The sequence below is a fragment of the Manacus candei genome, unplaced genomic scaffold, assembly GCF_025592945.1.
Source record: "Manacus candei isolate 608988 ecotype Guabito, Panama unplaced genomic scaffold, ASM2559294v1 h1tg000028l, whole genome shotgun sequence".
Taxonomy (NCBI): Eukaryota; Metazoa; Chordata; class Aves; order Passeriformes; family Pipridae; genus Manacus; species Manacus candei.
The window spans coordinates 35,522,201-35,547,976 of NW_026138076.1; the positions used below are offsets into that span (position 1 = coordinate 35,522,201).

General features: G+C 37.9%; 1 protein-coding gene across 4 annotated transcripts in view; it reads right to left on the reverse strand.

The window, feature by feature from the left end:
- The window catches only part of BMPR1B (bone morphogenetic protein receptor type 1B), a 242,618-nt gene that overhangs the window by 86,671 nt on the left and 130,171 nt on the right, over positions 1-25,776 (reverse strand). The window contains exon 1 of one of the 4 annotated variants that reach the window (XM_051789774.1): positions 1,795-3,174. The exons of the other annotated variants lie outside the window; for them this stretch is intronic. Within the exon in view, the coding sequence (XP_051645734.1) occupies positions 1,795-1,976 (182 nt within the window). The 5' untranslated portion in view covers positions 1,977-3,174. Of the gene's footprint in view, positions 1-1,794; positions 3,175-25,776 lie in introns of those variants that run through there. 4 annotated transcript variants of the gene reach the window in all.

Sequence of the window (25,776 nt, forward strand, 5' to 3'; positions counted from 1 at the left end):
AAGGCCAGATGGGCTCAGTCCTATTCTCAGCATGCTGTTAGAGTGCTTAAGCCAGGCGTGTGCATTTCTGCACACGTAGACTGCTTGGTGCATTGTCAGGAGAACTGACCCCCTCCCTGCTGAGGGAGGTCTTCCAAGGTGGCTGCAATGCCAGTTAACATGCACATTTGAAAGTGTGAGTCGTCAAGGTTTAAATCTACATCAATAAGCCCCTCTAGCATGAACTTTGTCTTCTTTGGTAACTGAGAAAAATTATACTAATGAGTTTTAAGCCTGCATAAAAGTAACAAACAATATTTTTATACCATAAAGTGTTCTCAACAATTAAGTTACTGCAGAGTCTCTTGGTACAATATCTTATCAGTACATAATTTCATATTTCAGAAGTTCCTTTCAGCACAGTTTGGATTTCAGCCTCCAAGCTATTCTCCCAAGCAATAAATGGACAAAGACATAGATTTATTCACCCCGCTTCCACCCCAAAAGCATGTCTGATGGATTTGGAAAGTGTCCTACAAATTCAAGATAGGCATCTGCCAAAATAAATTCTACCCTAATGCTTGCAGAGGTTTTTTTTCCTTCCATACCTCTTTACCGGTTAACAATTTTATGTTGAAATCACCCTTTTCTTTTTTGCTGAGTAAAACAACTTGCTCCACTGTTTGCAATCACGTTGCTCTATAGGTTGAACTTCACAGTAGATCACCCTGAAGAACCGCAGTGGCACACTGGTTTTAGGTACCCAGGTTTCCAGGGAGGTTAATTCCATAATATAAATCCACGACTCATAACTTTCCTATAATTACAGATGTACAAAGACCACAGAAGTAACCAAACACACAGAAAATAAACGCACTTCATGACTTCAATGTCGTAAAGAGCACAAGCAGTACTTGGCATCAAAATAAATCTTAGCTGTATTTACAGATTTATCAAAAGCATGTGATAGGAAAAAAAACCTCAGAACAACAAAAACACCAAAATCAAAACAACAAAAATCCCCCAACAACAACCAAATTCCACTCCATTGATACTAAATTCTGTGTTTTACAACAGAAGACATGTCAAACCACAAAGCAGTCCCTAATGAGATGTGGACACAATATGCCTTCTCTGAGTCACTTTTAACTTGATGATGAGCTTGAAGGCAAGTAGGAGCTTGCATAGTACACTGGACCACTGAATTTTCAAATAGTTATTTCAGTTGCACTTACTTCTGCAATATTATTAAGAAAAAATCTAAATTTGAAGATAGTAGATTTCTACAATATCCCTTCTTTGGGAGGAGCATATTGTTTCCTTGTTTGTGGGGTTTTTTTGGCTAAAATGCATATTAAGATATTAAAAAAAAACCCCAAAACTTTGGCTCTGCCTCTTTAAGTAAGTAGACAGCTTCACATTCCTTCACCTGTCCCCAGTTACACAGCACAGCTGCTTGAGGGTTTAAGATTTTTTTGTGAAGTAACAGTTCATGATAATCTCATTAAATCCTTTCTAACACTTTCCAGTTCATACAGGATTTCCTTCACCGGGGTAAGTGGAGCAAGGATTGGCTGCTTAAACCATCTCTGTGCAAAAAAAAGAAATGTCACCCAAACCCCTCCTCACAGAGCAACCCTCAGCAGCCCAAGGGTGCAGAGGAACCAAAGCTTGGCCCCAACCGAGGGGCTGGAACAAATCTGAAGATGCAGCAGCTCTTTTTGCTGTTTCTCTCTACAGCTGAAAACCTGCATGAAAAGTATAATCCCCAATATCTTTTGCTTGTAAAACAAATCAATAAGCAAGCTCCTCTACCTGTAAATCATTCTGTTTAAACATCGAAAGTTCCTCTCTCTGCTAGCCCAGGAAGTATTCATCACAAAAGAGACATGGAGTTGTGCTCTCAGGGTGAGGCTCCATGACCAGGCTGGCTGCTTAGACATCACAGCCATTCCCAAGAACGGGAGATAAGTCTTCCCAGGGGGAACAGACAGCATGAAAAAAATGTGAGACAAAAAGAGATCTGATTATTTTATAGATACACCTTCTATCAGATCTTACAAGCCATGCTGTGGATGTTCTGAAGGCATTTTCAAGGAAAGGGACCTCCACAGAGAAGCCTTCATGACAAGTAGATGGAAGCGAGGCATTGGGAGGGACAGCAAGAAAAGCTGGGGTGCTTAAACTGCTCTAAGAGGAAATGGCAACAATTTTTTAGGCTCTATTACAGAAATTTCTATAGCATTGACTACTTCTATCAAAACAGTCAGTTTTCATTTCACTGTACATGGTCTCATCAACTGCAGTTTAATAGGATTTTTCACTGTTTACATGCACTTAAATGGCAAATGCACATTTCCTGCTCCAGCTGCCAAAAACTACTTTTTCAAATTGCCTGCCTAAAACCACCCAAAATGAGCAATGCAAAACATGTAAGACAGTTTAAGGTCTGTAGAGAAGGCTGGCCAGCTCAGGTATCTGGGTAACAAATATTTTTATAGGCCTTTCAGTGGCTTAAATCCAGGACAGCTCTGCGGTGATTTATTTCTCTTCAACAGCTTCTAGGGTGGCCTGTGTAAAATTAGCTGGTAATCACAAACCAGGCCCCGAGTGGGCATGTTCCATACCCAAAGCAGCAGTGACTGGTGCTCTTTTGCTGAGGGTCACAGTAGAAAGACCAAGGACCGAGGCGGGAATGTGAGATATCTCATGCCATCAGAAAGAACAAGGCATTATGCTAGGATTTTGAAGGATCAAAGCACAGTTCATCTTATTTAAGCCATAAATATAAGTCTCACTTTTTATGATTGCCCTGCTATACTCTGAATAAGCATTAAATATAGTTTTTAACGATTATGCAGAATTTGTCTTTCTAAAACCTTAAGAGCCAAGAATATAGGCTGAGTTGCTACTGCAGTTCACAGTTTTTTAGTGGAAAATTGTCCCTATATCTCAGTGTGGAAGGAAGCAAATATTAACAGGACAACCTGTGTATTGGCCCTTGAGGAGACTTCTGATGTCTGAGACTTCACTGATGAAGACTTTTTCCTTAATTGCAGCACCTTATTTATGATAGAATTGTTTGCAAATCCCCATGCACTGGAAGTCTGCAAGTCTTGCCAGCACCTTCTCTGCTTCAGGGCACTGCCCTGGCCTGCAGGCTCCAGCTTCATCCATAGAACAAACATGGTTTGCAAGAACCATATTAAACATAGTTAGTGGTGTAAGCCTTGCTGGAGGGTGCAGCAACATATTTTTCAATTCTCAGAATCTTCCAATCTTTCAGTCTTTCTTAGAATGAAGATTGCCAATCAATGAGCTCTCAGCCACTCACTGCAACCAGCCTAAGAACTTACTACATTTGGAAATAACTAGCTCAGCAAATATCACACAAGTCTTATGATGATGAACTCACCTCAGTCAGTCATCACTGAAAGGGCTGCCCAAGTAATCTGTAATAATTGCTTTGCCCTTGGCAGCTCTGGTACCACAAAAGGAATTTTGCCCAATCTCTGAAAAGAAGCATGTGCATACACCAAAAACATGCTGACACATTTATTCCATGAAATCACACTGGGCCAACATGGCCCACTCAGTAATATATTAGAGGAGGCTCTTGGGGCCTCATTAAACTTCTACCACTAAATTCCCCCGGTATAACCGACACTGAATTTTTTTTCCTGCCTCCAATGCAGTTCCATTCACCTCTGACAAAACATCCATCAAGACAGAGGCTGAAGTGTAGTGCCTATAATTTCTGTTTGGCTGTGATGATTCAGCAGCATCTACATGATAAGTTCATGTGCTGATGCAATCTGGTATCATCATTGTCTCTCCATGACCTTAAATGATCACTAAGCTGTGGTAATTCTCATACACAGGTGAAAGCTAGAAGCTGATGGGAGACTCCCAAATCTTACGTGACCAAAACAAACAAACAAATGCATCTCCTTTTCTTGAACAATTCCCCACTGTCTTTATAAGAATTGATTCAGACAGACATTACAGTTTTATGCTTTCAATTCCCATTATATTCATTCAGGTCTAACATAATAAGTACCTCATTAGATATGAGCTACTTATTGAATCTAGATGATTCAGTTTTGCCATGTTTTTCATTAATTTTGGTTGATCTATTTTTAGTATATTCTCTGGATGTACCTTCTTTAAAATGTGCTAATTTACTTCTCTGGCTGTACATAATATGTTAATCTCGGCACTTGCAAATATTCAGATGGAAAATAAAAAGTAGACACTAGAAGTCACATGCTTATTTAAAACATGTAGCTGGACAGTATCAATATGACACAAGGATAGTAGATGAAAATTAACCTACAATTCTGTAATATCATCAAATAAATCTACCTACTAATGAAAGGAAACACATTTCCATAAGAATTCGAGTGGTATCCAAGTAACAATTTCACAATGATACATTTTCAATTAAGGAATTACAATAGACTACACTTATTTTTTCTCTCTAATGGTAGGTTGTAATTCATTATTGTACAGGCAGCTGAATATTAACATACAGCTTCTGTTCTTTGTCTTTGTAGTAACTGGGAAATGTATTCAAGGTCAAATACTTTGACTAAAAAAGATACACCAAATATTTGAAGTTTTCATCTTTACCATTATCTGGTTACTTGTTCTCATCTTTTTTATCAAGATAGAGAAATAATCACAAAATATATGACTAACTCTCTGCTAGACTGACCAGAGTGCAGAGGAGCATACCTGCTCATAACAAAAGCAAAATTAGGTCTATTTATTGCTATTCTGTAACAAAAAAGTCTAATTTCCTATAAGGCCAAAAAACTTGAAAATCAAACTCATGGTTACAAGAAAGTAGAGTCATTTAATGAGTCAGTGTTTGCAGGGAGCAGATAATTTATTAGCTATCCATTTATGGTGACAACCTGCTAAGTGCAAGAGTGTGAAAATTTGATAAAATATAATCTTTAATTATCTTATGTGGTCACTTCACATATTATATTCTGTCACAACATATCACTCACTGATGTTGCTATATGGTACAACAAAATGTTAATATTTAATCAAATTACAAGCAAAATGCATTAAATTCTAAAGATGATTTTCCATATGCAGCTACATATCTGTCAATAATTACATTCCTGAGTTTTGGTCAGATGGCATTGGTGCCTGAGAGGATGGGAACAGTACCCTGTACAGTCACATTCTCCACTATGGTCTAATTTCAGCAATTCAGCTTTCATTCCAAATGCCTAAAATCAGTAGTAACTGAATTTAAAACTCCAAAAAAAAATCTCTATCCTTAAAATCTGTGAAAAATGTTTTTTCTTGAACTTGATAGGAAAATGAAGAAAGAAAGTGATGGAGAAAGAGAGAATCAAGACATTGTTCCCATTACACAGTATCTGTGGAAGGATTATTTCAAGTTAGAAAGCTACCAAGAAATGGGAAAAAAAATTAATTCTTAAATGCTGAACGGTAGTTCCTGCTTCCCATGAAAGCCATCTGTTCTGTGTATGTACATGGTTTGAAAGACATTCCCGGGATTGTGTCAAGCCAAAGGAATCCCCACTAGAGTTACAGAAATATAAACTCCCTTTACACTGGCAGGAGAGCGCTAAAATGCTGCTCTAAAGACATGTATACCACCACCAGGCTCAGAACCATAACGGTTCTGCTGACATACCAGGCGTTACGTGGGATTTTCTCATCTGATATTATATTATGAGAACTGAAACTTTAGCAGAGATAACATTGCAATACTTGGAATTAGAAATTCTTCAGATGAGTATATGGCGAGATCTCCACTCCTCTCTATTGCAAAATGGCATCATCACCCTTTCTTCCATTTGCAGCTGGCATGAAAAACGCCTGGAAAATATTTCTGAAACAGGATTAATTCCATAACGCAATTTTTGCCATTACTGATTTTAATGGGAGTGGGACATGGCACAGTTTGAACAATATATTTGTTCCACATTTATTTCCAAATTCTGGAAACAGGAGTCTGAAAACAGAAGTCCAATAATTAATACTTGTATAAGAAGGACAGTCTTTCCTGTGGGCCTGGCATTTTTGCAATCCCCTGTCTACTATACAACTGAGTTCAAATTGCAATTATTTTTCCTAGGGAGCAATTAAATACTGCTACCAATGTTAAGCATAAACACAACTCTAACTACAAGCAACGCTCAGATGACTAGCTCAGGTTCAAGGGTTCACTGCACATGAATATCCATAAATACCACTGACAGCCTTAGCAGTATAATGAACTTTGCAGCAACTCATGCAGGCAGTCTACACAGTACAACAACATAATGCCCCAAATTTTAAAGCAAGAAACCTGCAGAAGCAATTCTGAGCTGCTTTTATAGCTGAGACAGTGTATTTAAGAACTATTTAAGAAGTAGTCCAACCTTGTTTGTAAAATTTTCATGTGTTTATTAATTTTAAAATGGAATGGAATCAAACAGTAGAACTGAACAAGACATGAACTATATGTAAAGATGTCAGTTCTACTGAATCATCATGCCAATTAGCAGTATATTCTTACCTCCATTAATTTAAGCATGCAACATTACAAGTTAAAAACCCTGGCCTTTTTAAGGCATCATATAATATTTTATCTTTAAGGTGCTTACATTTTTTTCTTGCAAACACTGGCTACAGTACTGCACAGCCTCCCATAAGCAGGTATTTCTGGCATCTCTTGAAATACATGTCCCGCTCCCAGCTCAAAAGTCAGATCTGTGTTAAAGAAACTCTCTATTTGAAATCTAGAGAATACATGTAAAGCATGGGTTTGTTTCTTTAATTCACTATTTTCTTGGTTGCAAAGATGCTGCTTCTCTACTGCCATGTGGAGCTGCTGCACAAATAATAAGAGAAGCTGCTATACAAATTTATGTACTTGGTAAATGCTCCTAGCAAAAGTGAGCACATTGAAAATACAGTATATTTTCAACTGATTCCAAGCTTTAGGAACTCTAAGGGTAGATTAAAATAACTTTAAAGAGTTACGAGCTAGGCGGATGTATGGTTATAAAGTCAATGATGGTTTTCAACATACATACAATGTAACAGCAACATCCCTTCCTATTTTCTTGATCTCAATCCTGTCAGAGAACTTTTTACATGGTGCTTTTTGCTACTTTTAAAGCCACACAGAAAGCTATCACATCCATTTCTCCCTTCTGAAATGCTATCACTCCTTACAAAACACTAGCTGGAGTAAACTGCACAAGACCCCCATCTATTTCACAGACAAGTCAGCTGGGCTTAGTTTAAGCAGCATTCAACAACCGCTTAAGACAAGATATCTGAATTTATACCAAAGCAGATGAGGAGTACTCAATGGTCTTGCCACTTCTTTTCGGGAGAAAGGCAGTAATCATCAGCAGATAAGCAGTAATGTATTAAAACCAGCACATCTATTCCAGCAGCAAACATCTGTCTGCATTCTACTTTATTAATGGATGGACCTGCAGTTCATCACTGTAAGGGAGCTCAGTGTTTTTATCTATGATATCTATCATGCAAACTAATAATTTTCAGTGGTTCACGGCCCAAATATAAGCTAGAGACAATGCCAATTATTTTATTACTAATTTCTTTCTGGTATTTAACATTAGATGAGAAGCCTACTAAAGTTAGCAGAGCCTTCTGATTAAGATCTCAGTTTACATATTCATTGCTGATGATCACCAAATCTCTACAGGCATGTGCTATGGTCTGATCAGCTTTACAAACCTATATACCAGAAGGTCACACAAAAATATCATGGCATGTAATGAAAACTTTCTTATTTCCCATGTGATCCTGGCATGGGAGAAATGTTTGCCAGATTGACTGTGCTGAAAGACAGTTTTTTTCAATGTCAGAATGTCAGTTTCTTTTTTTTTTTTTCCTGCTTCTGTGAGGAAGGCTGCTTCAGCCACCAACCAACCTGAACCAGAGATGCTAATGTTTTTTTTGGACACAACGGGCCTCACCTTCATGCAGAAACACCCTAAAGGCATGTTATTCTTGCAACTGATCCCTCTCTTCCATGATGGGGGGAAAATTCTGTTTTAGCAAGAGGATGGATGCACACCTCTCTGAGAGTACCTCAGAAGAGAAGGTGGCAGGAAAAGAACCTCAGTTCACTAGTGCATCTGGCCTGCCCACACCCACACAGTCTTCAGGAGAGGGAAAAGTGGGATCTAGACCATGAACTGGGTGACTCAGCCCCTGCTGATCACTAATTTTGAGTGAAGAATGAGTTTGTAATTCCAGGAAAAACAAATCAATACAGCAGCTGTGCCATCTGCATTTTCCGTCTCCAGTGTTTGCCTCTTTAGTGCTTCAGATTTCTATGGGTGGTTTTGGTAGTCCTTTTAACATATCACCTTACAGCTGATTATGATCTCTTTAAAACCTCTGCAAGGGATTTTCCCCCGATAGATGGAGCAGCAACCACAAGCCTCTCTTGTGGCTGGAATAACATGACATGAATGGGTTAGTCCCATCTTTTCTTTCTTGTTCTCCAGAGCTATTCAACCATATTCCCAAATAGCTTTGTAAAGGGGGGTCTGAATGAGGTGTTTATCATTCTTATTGGGTTGAAAAGCCCTCTAACCCTGCTAGGACACAGGCTATTGTAGAGAAAGTGACACACCTGTAAGCTTGGACAAGTTTATTGCACAAGTTTGAAAACTGACCTTATGAAATGTAGCTATTTGAATATCCTAATTGCAAACTTATAGGGGATTACTGCAATTCTTTCATTCAAAAATGGAGTTGAAGTATTAAAGCACGGTCACCATAATGTTTAAAAATTTTACTACAACAAAGGATATTTAATTTTTAGGTTACATCCTGGTGCTGACACCTAAAGCGGAAAAAAAAAAATAAGAGTATACTAAATAGCTCCTAGGACAAAAATTATATACACTGAGATTCTGGATTCAAAATCTTGGCAGTTTAGCAGACTCCCTCCTCCAGGAACCAAAAAAACCCAAAATGTGTAGTTCTTGCTCAAAAGCTGATATGTCACATGATTCAGCATCTTGATTGCTTCAGTAACTTATTAGTCATGATATTAATTCTTGATAAATGGACCTGTAAAGGCCTTGAAGACTGATTTTTTTTTGATCTTTTTTTCCCCAAAAAACACTACTGAAGCAACTAATGATAAATTTAAGGAAATCACTCTGTAATACTTTAAACAGTTTAAATCTACCGTAAGACTTTAGGACACTCAGACATTAAAAAAGACAACAAACAAATAAAAGTCAATAGCCAGCAGTATTAGACATTCAACTCAGTATCTTTACAGAGCATCGAAAAGGCATGAGCTTTCACATCTAAGACCTATCAAAAATCAACTCCAAGCAAAAAATCAACATGAAATATTGACCTTGGTTGAAAATACAACTCACAGAAGTTTGCACTGCACACCATATATAAGGGAATGAATAAGTATTCAAATGTTCAGAGACAATCTTTCAAGAAAGAGTGGGATTTCTACAGTAGGAGTCTCTGTAACAGTTGCCTAAATGAATTCATCACAGTATTGCTTTGGAAGATTTTTTCGTGTCAACAGTACAGTACCTACATTGTCATTGTACTGGCCAGCTCCAAATACCAGTTTTTGACTACCTGTGGAGTGGAAATTATCTAAATTAATAATGTACAATGTGATTTGTCACATTCACTGGCCTCCTTATGTCCATCAGTTTCTGTACATTCCCCATACAACGCTGTGACTCTTCCCTACTGCTCAGTCTTTGTTGCCCTACCACTTACTTGTTCAAGGACCAATCTTCTATATAATATCTAGCTGATACATTTTTTCCTGCAAACTGCTGAATTTATGCGGGAGGGGAAAACTGAATTTCCATAATATCCACCTTCTAGACTGCAAGGGGGAAATTGCTTCCATTAAAAGTTTTGGATGACTCACATCACCCCCTCGTACATCATGAGCTTCAACTTAAAAATAATTATTCACAATCTACCTATGAGATATAAGTAGTGCAATTAATTGGGACCATTTGACAGCATTAACTCCTTGCTTTCATATCAGCAAAGCTGGATTCTCTGGAGCAAGCACCTATAAACCACAGAACACCTATAAACCACAGGACTTAACATTTCAAGGGATCTGAGCAAGAATAGAATCATGTTTCAGATATGGAATTCCATGTTCCCAGAAGGTGTTTAATCCTCTGTGGCATGAGTAATTTTTATTTAGTTTCTAGCATGCATGCAATCCTTTCAAAGACTGCAAAACGGTCTTTGCAACTGAATTGCTGTTCTTGTATTGCTGATGTTTAGGAGAAGAGGAAGATTACTTTGGGAGATACTCAGGTCTTGCCATGTTAAAACTTGGACAGAAACTGCTATATATGATGATTCACATACAAAGCTGGATTTTCACAAATTAAATGCTGCATTTTAGGAGTTTCTACCTCTAGTCTACAAAGTAATAGGGAGCGAAGGTGTTCATACTTTCCTGGGGCAATCTAGCAGTAACTAGGTCTGGAACCAAAAGGACCCTTACTAAACCATGAAACCTGAGACCCTCAAAAACAGACGAACAGAGGTACCTGAAAAGCCACGTCACTTGTTATATTTGTGTATATTACACACATTTCTCAGAATCATAACTTAAATCATAACTTGATGACATCCTAACTTGAATTGTGAATCTATTAATTAATGACACATATACATAATAGTCACAATGAAGAGATATTTGTACATTCAATTGCCTGGGAATCTGTTACCTAAAGGCAGGTGGACAGAAATTCAATTAACTCCCCAAAAAAGAAAGCTCTTCAAATGTGGCTTCAACTCCCCCATTGTCTTCATTTGGACTCACAAACAAACAGAGCTCAGCAAAACCTTTAAGGCTATCACTATTACAGGAAACTTGCTAATAAGACAGAAGAGTGGGGGGCCCAGACACAACTTTGGTCACACCTTTACACAATAGCATCTTAATTACCAGGAAAAGGAAGTGCACTATAGTCACACTTGCAGTAGAGGCTAGATGCTGTAAGGGCTAAATGCTGCTGAGCTGATCCCTAGTTATTATGTTCAACGACAATTTAGAGAAAAGATTCTTTTTGACCTCTTGAGCTTTTTAAGATTTCAGCTTTTGTTTTCCCCTGCTCCTGTACATTGAGATATTTTTCTGCTTTAAACATCTGCACAGCCTTGTACCTTAAAGACACAATTTTACAACAGAAAATTCTAACAACTTCTCTGATGCGGGCAAATCTGTGGATGCATTTTCAGTTCCAGAAAAATTTGGGGATTGCTTTTTGCTATGTTACAAAAGTTCAAGTATGAAGCTTATCAAATGCAAGGAAACAACTCCCTTGCCACATAGGCATTACAGAGCACCCTTTTGGCAAAGGGGCAAACAGCAGCCAGACATCTTACGACTGTGACAGTAAGATCTACATTGCTATACACTAGTGCCTATGTGTTTGGAAAAGTGTTTGGAAAAATCCCTTTACAGGCTGGGATTTTCAGAGGAGGTAAAAGCACCCTGCAGTCCTTTGCACACTGTTCATTTTATGTTTTCATTCTCTTTTAATACCAAGAGCCCATTCACAGCTTCAGATAATCTCTTAAAAACACAGATTATTTAAACAGAAGAATTTCTTGATTTTTTTTTTCCCATGTTAGTCTTTGAGTTTTCAAGCTTCTCCCTGATTTGATGAGAATTAGAAACTTCACTTTGTTTTATTTCATGAAAACAGACAGTTTCATTTGATCACTTGAGTGTGGACACAAGATATCAGACAAAGAGCAATTATTGGGAGGCTAATGATGAGGTTACAAATGCTGGCAGCTCTGGGCATCCACTCAGAGCACTTCAGCACCCTGACAAGTCTGCCGGCATATCCTTCAATCTCCCATTGAAAATGTTAATTCACTGACATCTACTAAAAAAAAAATAATTCTTTCAAATGGAACTTTCTAAAACATTCTTCATTGTAACTTCAGGACTGACTTCCCAGGCGTGATGATCCCAGACAGATGACTGGAGTGTTGTATGACCTGAACTACTCACTCTGAACCACCAGCTGCTTTTTCACTAAGAGGGAAGGAATGACCTCAGGGAGACAGCCTAAGAAAGAAATGGGTAGCAAAGGTGGCATGAAACACAGCCTACATTGCTGGTATTGTACAGTTTCCAAGTTCTGTAGATATACAACAGGGATATTCACACCTATCTATGTCACTAGTAAACACACTGCAGGAAAATGAGCTGGCTGTGTAGCTTCAGCACACAACACAAGTAAACACGTCAATAGTAACAGGGATTTATATCTGCAACAGGAGAGTCCTGGGGATCTGAGGAAATACTGAGACAGATGCCATTGAAGAAGTGATCTTTTGTGCCACCCTTTTCAAATAAACATAAAGGAGCAACAAGTGCCACTATCAATTCCTGAGCGACCTGATCTTGAACATGGAAGAGATGCTAATATTATTAAACTACTACATAACAGCTTTTTTTTTCTCTTTTAGATTCCAGGGAATCTAAATCTGTGTGCATTCATATTACTGCAAGAGTTTGACAGACTCCTTTAGCAACCTGTTAGCAGTTAAACTTGGCCAATATTGGGATTCTTATTTCTGCTAGGCTCCAGCATGCCTCCTGTAGAGGCAGAGGAGAAAAAAAAAGGAAAGTTTATGGTTTTCCTCTTGAACAGCAGCCAGCAGAACTGAGCTGTCAGGCTACTGGAGATGATGAGCACATGATGTGGAATGTCCTCCATGGAACAGGAAGCCTTCGGCATCTATCCTTCACCTTTCTATCCCTTTAAAATGTTTGTAAAACAAATCCCATGTTTTGTTCCAGCTCCTGCAACTTTACGTCCTCTGCTTTGGAATGTGAAGACAAGCTAGACAAAACACCAGGGAGGCCCTCGGAGAAGAAAAGGACCTTTAAATCCATGCAACCTCCTCAAGGACAGGGCTTGCTTCTGTATTTGCAGTTGGCATGAAGAAGTTTCAATATTCATAACAAAACACACACTGAAACTGTGTATGTCTTTGCAGAAATTTACTTTCAGCTCTCCATTCTGAAATCTGTCCTCAGCAAGTGTTAAAAACTTGACCCTTGCTCTTATTGCCGGAACTGACTTGAGTTAGGATAAACAATGCTTTTGGCATTGGGTTTTGTTTGCTTGCTTGAAATTTTTGTCAGGGCCATGGAGATATATAAACAATGAATTGATAAAGCATTACAGTAATGTGTTTCTGTGGTTAAATATTTTATTTTTAACTAAGATTATTTTAATTCTGAATGCATCTTCTGAACTGTTTTTAACTTAAAGTAGGAAGAAATTTTGAAATATATTTTTGAAATATATTAAAACATATGTTGTTTTAAAGCAGGAAAAAACCAACAAAAAAAAGACAGTTCAAAATAAGTGGCTTATGGCTTGAGGAGTGTTAATGAGGTACAACATTTCCAAAGAGACCAGAAAGTGACAATAGCACACAGACTGAGGTGGTTCCACAACTGCAGAACAGCCCCCAGCAGTGAACGCCTACTGAAGTGAACCAAAGAAAGTCAGGGAGGGAGGTGGAGACGGGAGAAAGAGAGAGAAAGAGAGAGAAAGGAAAAGAAGTAAAAAACCAAACTGTTGCAAGTTCATGCACCCCTATTACAAATTCATTTTAATTAAACAAAGAGATTATACAGGCACTGCTGACAGGGATTATCAAAATAGAATGGCGCCACCTGCCCCTTGCAGCCCAATTAATTAGCAGAGAATCTGAGGTGCCAATTATCACAAAGGAATAAGAAAGGATCAGTAAACACAGCTCATGGTGAACTTGAAAATTAACTCTTTCAGCTCATAGCTGAAGCCTCACAGCTTTACACACAGCCCTGATAATGAATCAGCCCTCCAAAAGCCCCACACTGAAAACACATAAGAGACTTCCACAGATCCCTCTTTCCCGTGGTCTTGTGAAGTATGACTACTCCTGCTCTTCCTAAAGTCCTCAGTGTCACTAAATTTAAATAGCAGATAAAATCATTAAGTTCAGAAGAGTTCCTCAAAAGCATTTAAGTTTGAAAGGATTCCTCAAAGCAAAAGACGGACTTCTTACCGTGTTTGAAGTACATCAGGAAAATGTAGATCACCTTCCACGCCAAACCAGAGAGGTTTTGAGATAGTGAGTTCCTGAGTAGAATTCCAGTTACTGACAGATAACAGCTACAAATTTTAATTTTCTAACAGCTGCGAGTTTTAATTTTAATTTGCTCCCTTCTCTCCCTCCTCATATAAGAAGAACCTCTTCTCTTTCAAGCTCTCAAGTAGGATACCTCCAGGAGTAAAAGGCTTATCGAAAAAGTAAGTAAGAAGGCTCAGCAGCAATGACTAATTGCAATCTATTTTCATGGAGAACCAAGAGTCTACCAGAGCATTCCAGAAGCTTTTGGCTTTGGATCTATGCAGCGTGAGCCATTACCAAAGGCACTGCAGTGTCCATAAGAGGAGTCTACCTTAGCACTTGCACAACAGGCTGATGGTGGCCCTGGAAGGGGAAGAGCTACTGCCATTTGCCCTTCCCTGTTACAAATCCCATATCACTTTTAGCAGAACTTCCTCCTCCTTCTAGAAGATTCAAAATTGTAGTACCTGCCCTCAGTCTGTGGACTTGCAGCTGTGTCATAAAGAGGAATTAATAAGTACCTTGTGTGAGGCTTCAGTATTTTTACCAACTGTTGGAGGAAAGACACTGAGTAAGGACCTTTTTGACTCTACCTCCCCATAAGAGTGATCTGCTGCCTTTTGGGGCAGGCAGTGCTAGCATGTTTTGTGCAAACTTGTAATCACAGCTTAACCTTACTTCATGGTTTCCTGGAGGTTGGGTGAACCCTCAGCCCAGTAGAGATTCAGCGTCTTTCTGTTGTCTTTGTTAGATTTGAGTACCACAGCTGGAATTAAACCACATTCCCTGTCTTTGTGCTATTTCTTCTCTATTTTATTTGAAAAAAAAAATTGTTTTACATGACTAAAGGCTGTACTGATTCAGATAGGGAAAATATTAATTTCAAAAGTTTGTTTTTATGATCAACATTATTCAATACTCCTGTAAAAAAAATTAGAACAGAGTTGTTACAAGCACAGAGGGAAGCACCTGTAGTACAACTGGATTTAAATTATTCACACAACTGATGTTGCATGATAATTACACTTCCATATCTATCTTGAGAACTGCAAAACAAAGTCCAAATACTTCAACAACGCAACCTGTGAAACACAACAAGTTTTATAAGCAAACTTGCTTGCAATTCCAAGCTCCTCTTCTCTTCTGAGTGCCTGCTGGATCGTTACTCAATGGCTTTATTGTTTCGGGATCAGAAAGTGAGGGCCTCAGCTCTACAATGCACAGTTTGTCACCCTTTGGATAAAGGAGCTGTGAACCAAAGGAGCGGGACATACTAGCACTTAACACAGTGTGCTCTGAAGAGTGGAGCACATGCTGGCAGGACTTGAAAGCCCTGAAATGCCAGCCAGTTGCTCCAGTTAAATTGGTGAGACCTCCGCATACCTGTGGGGTGTGAAAAGGCCCCGGTACTCATCATTCTGCATTAGGATTGAGTTCATCTTATCAAATGGGCCTTTGAGTGTATTGTGAAGTAATTTACCAACCGAAAAAATCATAACGATTTTCCACTTCATTTACTTCAACAGTAGCTACGTAATGTCAATAGTTTTAAACATTTAATTAGACACACCACGTGTTTTATGCTCTACTAATTACATAAAATTGTGCTCAATAATTTTCTTCCCATTGAAACAAACCTTAAGCAGCTGTTAAAACACTAATTAGGTGAATGCTTCCATGCTGTGCATTTGACCTGGTGCCAAGCGCGTTCCTCCCAATGGTGAACAGGGTTTTTCCAGTGTCCATGATGGAACTGTAAACGCACGTCAATCTCTGCCATGCCACAGAACCAAGAGTGAATTCCAAACATTTATTTTGGCCCTCACCTTTGAAAACTAACATAATATGTAAAATGCAACAGTTCAGAAAGATGTTTAATTATACTGGGCTTTTAATTTTCTCTGCTTCAATTTTTACTTCCAAAGAGCAGCTCAATTTGACGCAGAGCTTGGCATTTGCAATGTCCTATGAAATCAGCACTTTTTATTACATTGGAGCTGCTTCACCAGTGTTATCTCACAATACAGTCAAATGGAAATATGCTCTGAAACACATTGCTGAGCTTGGTACAAGCGAAGCCCTTAGTACTGGGATATTTTAAGGATATTTTCTTCCTAAAACGTTTTAAAAAGTTATATGGACTACAGTTACCAGGCATACAGTGGCAAGGGATGGGAAAACCTTTTTATCATTTTTCAGTTCTACATGAAAAGAGAATTCAGAGAGGTTTTATTTGTTTTAGATATCCTTATGAAAGGGCATAAAGGTCTTACCATTGATAAGCTTTTGGCGATTGTAATGGCATCCCAAATTGAGTCAGTACCTTTGAGTCTCTCAACTGGCTTCACTTGACGGTTTAACTCTGGATGTAACTCCAGTAAAATCAGGTTCTCTTAGTTAGTTACTAAGTCTGTACAGCCAGAGGTCTAATCCTGGTGTTCCTACAAGGACAGAGGCCTGGCTGAGGGAATCAGATTGCCAGTAACAGGAACTGCCTGATGCAGTTCCTACCTCAGCAGTCCCCTAAACCCGCACAAGCCTCTATGAACTAGGATTTTGGTCTTGACCACATCCTGGCAATTCAGCTCCACTTCAAGATTTGTTCCTGAAAGATTCCTATAAGAAACTGCCCATGCTGGCCATTTTCAGAGACACACATTTTCACTTTTCTCTACGTGTATTCTTTGAAATTAGACCCTAGTGAGTGTACATAAATGATCAAAAATTTAAGAGACAATTGATTTTTCTCTGCCTTTGAGATATTTCAAAAATTTTTTAAGCATTATCATCTGTGCATGCTTGCTGCCTCTACAGCAACAAAAGTACACTTGTTATATTACAAAAAATAGATGTCTTATATTTTAGTTACTATCAAGTCTTCTCAAATTATTATAACTACGTTATAATTTCCAGCAATTGGTGATCTGGCTGGCAATGGGTCTTCTAAAATACACCACACCTGTGGACTTTCTTCTTTTATATATTCTATGTAGAACAATTCATAATTACTGTTCACAAAATAATTACTTCATTTCAAATAATTGTGAATTTTTCCTAAAGGCTATTTATAAACCAACACTGTATCATTCATTGAAACAAATCCTCAGTTTACAATCTCTTGTTTATGTGAAGCATTAACTCTGAAAGGAAAATTAATCACAGGGCTTTCCACTAAGATGTGAAACCTGCCAACACTCACAGGACTCTTTCCAAAACACTTTTGGAAAATTAAGAGGGACATGTCCTGGTTTCCTTTTCTGGTGCCTTTATGACCTGCATCAGGTGTACTGTTGAATGTTTTCATTTTTTAACTTGCATGTGCTGAAGTCAGGGACATCACTACAAAGGGTACAATTCTAATCCATATACCACATCAGTGAAAACTGTAGGAATAGATCTGCTTAAAAAAAAAAAAAAAAAAAACAAAATATAAAAGATGTTGAATTCCCATAGTTCATATTGACCTCATGTGCCTGTACAAATGGAACATTTTCTTAATTAAAAAAAAAAAAAAGAAAAAGGAAAAAAAAGAACTTTACATATTTAATGTCTAGATATAAATTCAGAAGATTTACTTTTTCTGCCTTGTTATATTTTGTTGAAAAAACCCTGTCAATGCAAAAATGCCATACACAATTCTTCTCTGGGACAAGAGACTGACCCCCACCTTATTTAAGGTGGTTGTAGAGATCAATAAGGTCTCTCCTGAGCCTCCTTTTCTCCAGGCTAAACAACCCCAGCTCCCTCATCCGCTCCTCAACAGACTTCTGTTCCAAACTATTCACCAGCTTTGTTGCTCCTCTCTGGACTTGCTCCAACACCTCAATATCTTTCTTGTTGTGAGGGGGACAAAACTGAGCACAGGATTTGAGGTGTAGCCTCACCAGTGCCAAGACCTTTGTCATGCTAATGGACTGCTAACTCACAGCAATACCCTAGTACATCTTCCCAACATTCTCATCTCACACCATTTGCAGAAGTGTTTTAGATGGGATTAGATGACTTCCCAAGGTCCCTTCAAACCTGAACATTCTATGATGCCCACAGAACACTGACAATCACACCAGGTGGTCATAACCTCAGTATCTTTCACCCACAACTTACTTCCTAATTCTTCTTTTTTACTGCAGGAGAAGGTTGCACTCACCTGTCTCAGCCTGAGTAACTAAATTACGTCCTTTTTATGCATAATGCACAGCAGAATACAGAGGCTACAGAATAATTTTCCCTTTGCAGCTTCCATATTTACTTAATGGAAACTTTCTTTATCAACCACATTCATGTTCTTAGAAATGTGTTTCTTTCAATAGAAATTACTTACTATTTTATGGAAGTTGAAGGTCAATGACCCAAATCCTGCAAATCACTAAAAATACTTTTTCTCATAGAATCCTGAACTGCTTTTTTATCAGTAGCAGAGAAAGCATTTTACTATAAACAGTTGCATTTTTGCCCACACTAAAAATTCTGTATTAAAAATACACTAAATGAGGGACAGATGTTTAAAACAGTGGACCTACAATGAAGTATTAAATATTGCTGGCACACTGAGCCCTTTGGTACAGTTTAGTCTCTTTTTGCAATAGGCATGTTTTCACAGCTGTAAAAGCACCAAAAATTACTGTCTTTGCTCCAATATTAATATAGAAATTTATAAAAAAATACAGCAGACTGCTGAACAGATTAGACTATTGTTCATACATTCTATTACTAAAATACTTTTTTTTACAAATTAATATTAAACGCAAATATTTTGAAGTTGTTCAAGAGGAATAGTGTCACTGAAGAATACATGGATTATCTACATAAAACCAAACAATTTCACTTTTGTCAAAAGAAAAATGCAAGCCTCCTTAAGAAATCAAATCTGCTACTTGATGTTATGCTCAGTGACAAAAAGTCTGACCTATGACAGCACAGAATAGGTGGACAATTCTGTGTGATATCACTCGAAACCTGCGCTGGGTGCACTGTGTAGGATTAAAGCCCTTTTCCACAGGTACAGGTGTGTCTTAGAGCAATGGGAGCAAGAAGTGGGACAGGACATGGAAGAGCAGATTGTGTGGTCTAGTGGATTTTGATATTTATACATGCTAAACATAAACATGAAGGGCAGAGACATAACACATACAACAGAATGATAATACCAAAATCTTCAGACCTTGACCTAGTAGCTGTGTGGATGAACTTGGTAAATTCATAACCACAGCAGAACCTGCTCACCACTGATGAAGTGGTGCCTATTTAAGTTTTCAACCCATGTGGAATAATAATAGGTACAAGACATTCACAGTTCAATTTGTTTTAGTGAGTCCTACTTAAAATATCAATTAGGAACATTAGTTCTTGTGACATGAAACTCTTTTACTACTCAAAGGAAAAAGGAGAGAAAATGTTACAAAAATCTGCATCTATTGTTAAATGAAATGTGGAGGACCAGCTTGGGCCCTTGAGGGAACCAGGAAAAACTGAATCTATTGAATGTGTATGCATCTCATAATCTTTGCCCAAGTTCCTGACAAAGAAGAGATGGGCAGCTAAGGAGAGACAAAGCTTGGTTAAAAGCTCCAAACTCCAGAAACGCTGTTTCAAAAGCTAGTAAAAAACCTAAAAGAAAGGTCAGAACAAGACAGAATATGGGCAATATGATGAATAGGCAAGATGCTAGCATACACAGTAATAGAAACAAAGCTCCACAAGGCTTTGGGAGCACAGCTCCTACTCAATAAAAAAATTCCTTGGACTGGAGACATTTTTTTGGAAGGAGTTTGTATGGCACAAACATTTCTACTCTCTTCTTGAAGCCTCAAAAAAAAAACAACCATAAAACCACAACCAAACCCACAAAAAAACCCACAAAAAAAAGCAAACAAAAAAAAAAACAGACAAAAAAAACCAAACCAAAAAAAAACCAAACAAAAAACCCCCACAACCAGCCCTGAAGATATCAACAACCCAAGTCAAACATAGTTCTCAGCCTCTAGGAAGTCCCTTGTTATGCATCTTGATTAGGACTTCACTGAGGAGGTCCTACTGAACTGTGAGCCCAGAGGATGAAGCTGAAACCCCACGACATAACTAAGTAATTTTTTCCCTGTAGGAATTCCCACTGCAGTGCTGGCAGTCACTTGGCACAGAGAGGACTGTTTGCAGTGGCAAGACCGGGGCTGCAGGCAGTGGTGCTTACAGCCAGACCCACATGGCTGTAAGCATTGCTGCTGTGATGGGCATGTCCCACACGGAGCCCCATCAGCTTCACCAGACTCCCTCCAAGCGTGGGGTCCCAGCTGTGCATGGCTGGGGATGCAGAGGCATGAAACAGCAGCACATAATGAAACAAAGAGAGCCCTCACCCTTCTGGTTAGACAAAAAACCCCAGGGGCTGTAAAACATAAGGAGGGAGAGGGAAGGGGGGAGTAAAAACAATCTCTGAGTAGGAAAACAGGATAAATTCATTGAATAAATTATTTACTGGAATTATTCACTTAGTTTCAATTACAATCTATCCATTCTATCCACCATCTACATTAAATTATAATAAATTATTCTATTATAACTTGGCTTCATGCCTGCTGATTTGCAATAGCTTATTTTTTCAGCAAATAAAGGTCTGATGCTGTTTAACCTTCCACAGTATTTAGATGTGCACCTGGACATCCCCAAAAGACCGTTTCTTTTTGAGAAACTTGGTCCTTCTGTAAATTAAAGAGAGGGGGGTGAGCATATTATATTTAAATTGCTACCAGAAATTTTGACAACACAAAAAAACCCCAAGATCTCAAAATAATCTTAAAAAAAATATCCTGCTGCTTTCCTGAAGATTTTGGCATACGCCTTGTGCTGAATACCCAAATGCAATTCTGAAAATATATATGCACTCTCCATCCTTCTGCCATCAGGTCTCTACTGAGCAGATGTTTTAGGATTCTTCTGAATAAAAAATGTCTTGTTCTACTTTACCAGACTATCTTTGACATTCCCAAAGGGCTGCACTTGAAAATTAATTACAATAGGATGCAGGAAAGGGGGGAAAAACCCATGAAGGTTACTTTTTTATATAACATGCAAAAATAAGTTTGGTTTCCACAGTCACACAGAATGATTATTTGTTAAGAATCCAAGTCTGCACTGGGATAAAATGAGCACAGGTCAAGCTAAAAGGTATAGTTACGTTGAAAGAATGGCAGGAGAAATGTGCAGTTAAATAAAGAGTTTGCAAACAAGAGAACATTGCTCACCTTCCTTTCCTCATTCCTGTACTCCTGCAATCACTATGCCTATAAACTGATCAGACAGACACTGAATTTTTAATTCTATACACACTGTAATTTTTATGTCTTCCTTGACTTCAGCACAGCATCTATCATAATATGCATTAAAGCAGAAATAAATAAGGCCTTATGGGTCTGTTTTACCAGGGGCAGCTGCTGGAGCAACAGGATAAGGCCAAATTCTACCCACGTGGGCTATCCGAAGGCACAAGTTAAACCAGCTGGGTGAAAGGGTGGTCATGCTCTGAATGGAATGGATTTGTTCTATCCCTGGCAAAAGGTCACCATAGAAAATAGCAATGCAGAGAAATTCCACCATAAATTCATATATACACTTCAAGAACCTGAAAGCACCTTGGATGCAGTCACCTCAGATCCCTACTGAAACAAGACCCCACCTTTTCAAATATGCATCTCAGAAAAAATGCTAGACATCATACCAGTAAGTTTAAACCGACACATACTTTTTCCCTCAGTCGTTTTAGGAGTAGCATGGGGTTTTATTTTGCTAATATTAGCATGTTCTACTACACTAGAAGTGCTTTTGTAATCCTGAAAACATACTAGCACTACTTCCATGTAGTTTCATTGCTGATGTCTACTACTACTAAAGGGTAAGCATATACTTCAAAACTATAATTCACTTAGCTAGTTACCAGAGCCAGCACTATGTGAATAAGCTTGATATATCTCTGTTCCAAAACCTATCAGAAAACAATTTATGGAATCTAATAAATTAAAAATGAATTGTCTCCAGCAACCATATATTTCACAATAAATGTATGTTCTTTGATCACAACTGACTGTGCTGTGTTCTAATTAATTTTTATACAGAAGTTTGCTATTGCCCCTAAATAGATTTTATACACAAGACTAATCAGCTAACATTTTCAGCTGTGCCTTTGTCTTTTCACCTTCCAACCAAGTTAAAAATTCACAGAATTCTAGTATTTATGGCATAGCTTTCTACCTATAAGCATTTCAGTTTATGGAAGGAAAGACCTATATTTTTTCCTTTGCTTTCTTGACCCCAACAGGCACACAATAGAAAGAAATACATGCAGACAGTTTAAGGACTTGCCTCTAGACAATGTGACTGCGGAAATGAGTCCCTTTTAAGCTCTCGATTACTTTCTTACCCAGTGAAAAGTACTGGTATTACTCAGTCACTGTGTATCCCCTCCACAGTCTTCTGAGACAGGCATAGAGCCATTTGGTATTACTGCTTGAAAGGGCAGGGTAGCTGGCATGGAGTAGCATTTTGGCCCTATTTTTCCTGGAGTGCTGTAACTCTCTATTTGTGAGTATATTTTCCTGTATCAATGACCAGGAACCTGGAAAAAACATCTATAAGTGCAGTACACAATCTCTAATTTGGACTGGATGGTCTGTGCACAGATTATTTTTTGTATCTGATGTGAAGATTCTGGCATCAGATACAGGGAAAGAAAACAGCAGTAAGGCTGGGGTAGAAGGTATTAGCCAGGGGAGAAAAGTAAAGGAGAAACGAGGAGATTGGCCATTAACACTATTTATCTGCTGCTTTGCCACGGGAGGTAGATTCTGTTCACTTGTGAAACTAAAATGCAATTAAAAATTCTAACTGATTAGAAAGAAAAAGAGTTCTACTTTCTTGTCCAAATCTTCCTCTGTCTTTATGCATTCATGTAGAAAGGTCAAAGGCTCTTTACATGTTTGTGCATAGCACCATCATTGTCTTTGCTTACAAGTAATGAACTATGCCTGTCTACCTGCCATTAATCTCTGAGGGGCAGCACAATGCAAACACCGTGAAAGATGCTCTAGTATATTTTATATACGTATATATACATATATATGCATGCTTTGAAAACCAAAATAAAAGAAAGCTTGAGGAAATGAAAAAAGCATCCCATAAATTCCAATGAATTCCCAATGAGAAAGAGAACAGCAAATTTAGCCTCAGCATCAGGCACCACTCCATGACATAAAGTTCTCGTTGCATACCATGTGGTCTAGAGACACCAGTAAAGTTGACTGAGTATCTACTTAAGAAAAGGTCAGAAAACTGTCTCTCTAGAGTTGCTTAAGTATGTAAGGATCCAGTCTTGGGATATAGCCAGATGACCCTGGGAGATCTCTTTCAGCATTTTTCTATGACTCTGTAATAATGTTTAGGAGGATTTTAAAAAGTGGTATTTTAAAAACCTTCTCTGCTCTGTGGAGAAACTCTGGTAAGAGGCATTCTTATAGTTTGATACTGTCTTCCTACAGAGTGATATTACAATGAGTAAGTAGGAACATGCAGAAATTAAACTTTTAGAACATGGGGTGGTGATTTTTTTTTCACGTACAGACTTCACAAGACAGTTTATGTTAAATGTTCAAAAATTAAAATAAATTCCATAATACAGACAGGAAGTAGGTGCAATAGGAACCAAATGGGAGTAATAGGACCCAGGTGGTTGGAATGGGTACAAAAACCCACATAGATGGCCATGTACGGCACAAATTGGAGCCTGGAGATGATTATAACTGAAACCTTCCAAAAGAAAGAATGGCTGTAAATGTTAACTGTATCAAAGCAAAGATCTTGATATCTTACCACTGAGAAACGAGTGAGGAGGGAGAAGTGTATGATTTACTTGGCTAATACAACCTAATGTGTTCATGCTGAAACTAAACTATATTAAGGAATATGTTGGTATAGGGCATCATAGGCATATAATTTTAACTCTTGATTAGGATGAGACCTGAGCATAACAAAAGTGGCAAGATGAAATTTACTTTCAATTCGTGTCAAGTAACAAACAGCCATACTGCTTCAAAAGCCACAGGACAAAACCATCCGTTTAGTACAATTAAAAATAATAAGCCTGTTATTCAGTACCTAAGCTGATAGGGAAAAATACATTTAAGCTTTAGTAATGTAATACAGATGGGGTCATGAAATACTTTCATTTACTTATCCACCTCTCTATTTATTCCAAGACAGAAGACTAACATCCTATACAAAAAAAAAGTAATGTAAAAAGCACATCTAACTCATGAACAAAGCTCTCTTGAATGAAAAATAAATACTTTTAAGAGGTTTTTCATTAAAAGAAATAATATCCACAATATGGTACAAAATGGTAGCAACTAGCCTAAGTGAAAGAGGCAAAAAGAATTTCTGGCATTAGATATATAAGGTTAATGCCTTAAAAGAATGCAGAGAGACTGTGAGCCCTGACTACCCTTGTTGACAGATACAGTCAGGGAACTAAGACCCCATGCCCAGGACTTTGTAGAGTTGCATTTTATAAAGGTATTCAGCAAAACTTGTGACTCAAGGACAGTGTACTGATTTTAGCACTCTTCCTCTGCTGCAGAAAATTTGAGAAAGTGCACAGCACTTTACTTGCTGCACTTTATAAAGCAGTACGATATGCTTGGACCCTCTGGGATTCTGTGATTTTTTTTAGGAGGAGGGAGTAATTTTTTTGGCAAAGAAGGGAAAGAGACAAGGATGACCTGACTGCTGTTTATCAGGGTTTGGTCTGAAATCTTTAGAAACACTTTAAATGTATATGTCCATGTTGCACACTGATGAAAAATCACTTTATTATCAACAGACTAGTGTAGCTACCCTACCAAAAAACAGTGAACCAAAAAAATTAACTTATAAAGTCCCATGTAATATGAAAATTTAACTTATTCAGACCTATATTGTCAAAAGAAATAGATATTATTTTCTCCTGCATTACCCCAAGAACAAAAAGATTCAAAGTATATATTGTGAGCAATGTAGTACAGTATTGTAGTGCCATTCATTTGGTATTTGTTAATTTTTTGGGTTTTTTTAATGAGAACCAAAGCCTTTGTGGCAAATAGCATAAAAATAAATTTAAAAAAAAAAACCTGAAAGGAACAGTGAGAAAGCAATCAGAAATTCATAGAATTATACAGACTGTAGACAAGTAAAGAACAAAGCACTCTGAGTATTAAAAGCAAGGGAGAAAGTGGAAGCAAAAGTCACTGTTTCAAGATGGTAACAAAGTAACAAAAACAGAGCCAACACCACCAGATTGACCTATAATCTAAAGGCAGACAATTTCAGGACTTTTTTTTTAACATTAGAGGGTTAAAATATGAAACATCAAACTTCTGCAAAACAGAAGAACAGAGAAGATGAAGTCATAAAACACAAAATACATCAACATTTTATATAAGTAAAATCCATATAAGTTTGGTGCCAGTAACCCAGTCAATACACTTTCTGATGGTAAACAGGCTGAAAGAGGTGACTGGCCTTTACTGGAGTAAGAAAATAGATCTAAATAAATTTCACGTGAAAAAGAAATTAAAAACATCTGCTAAAGAC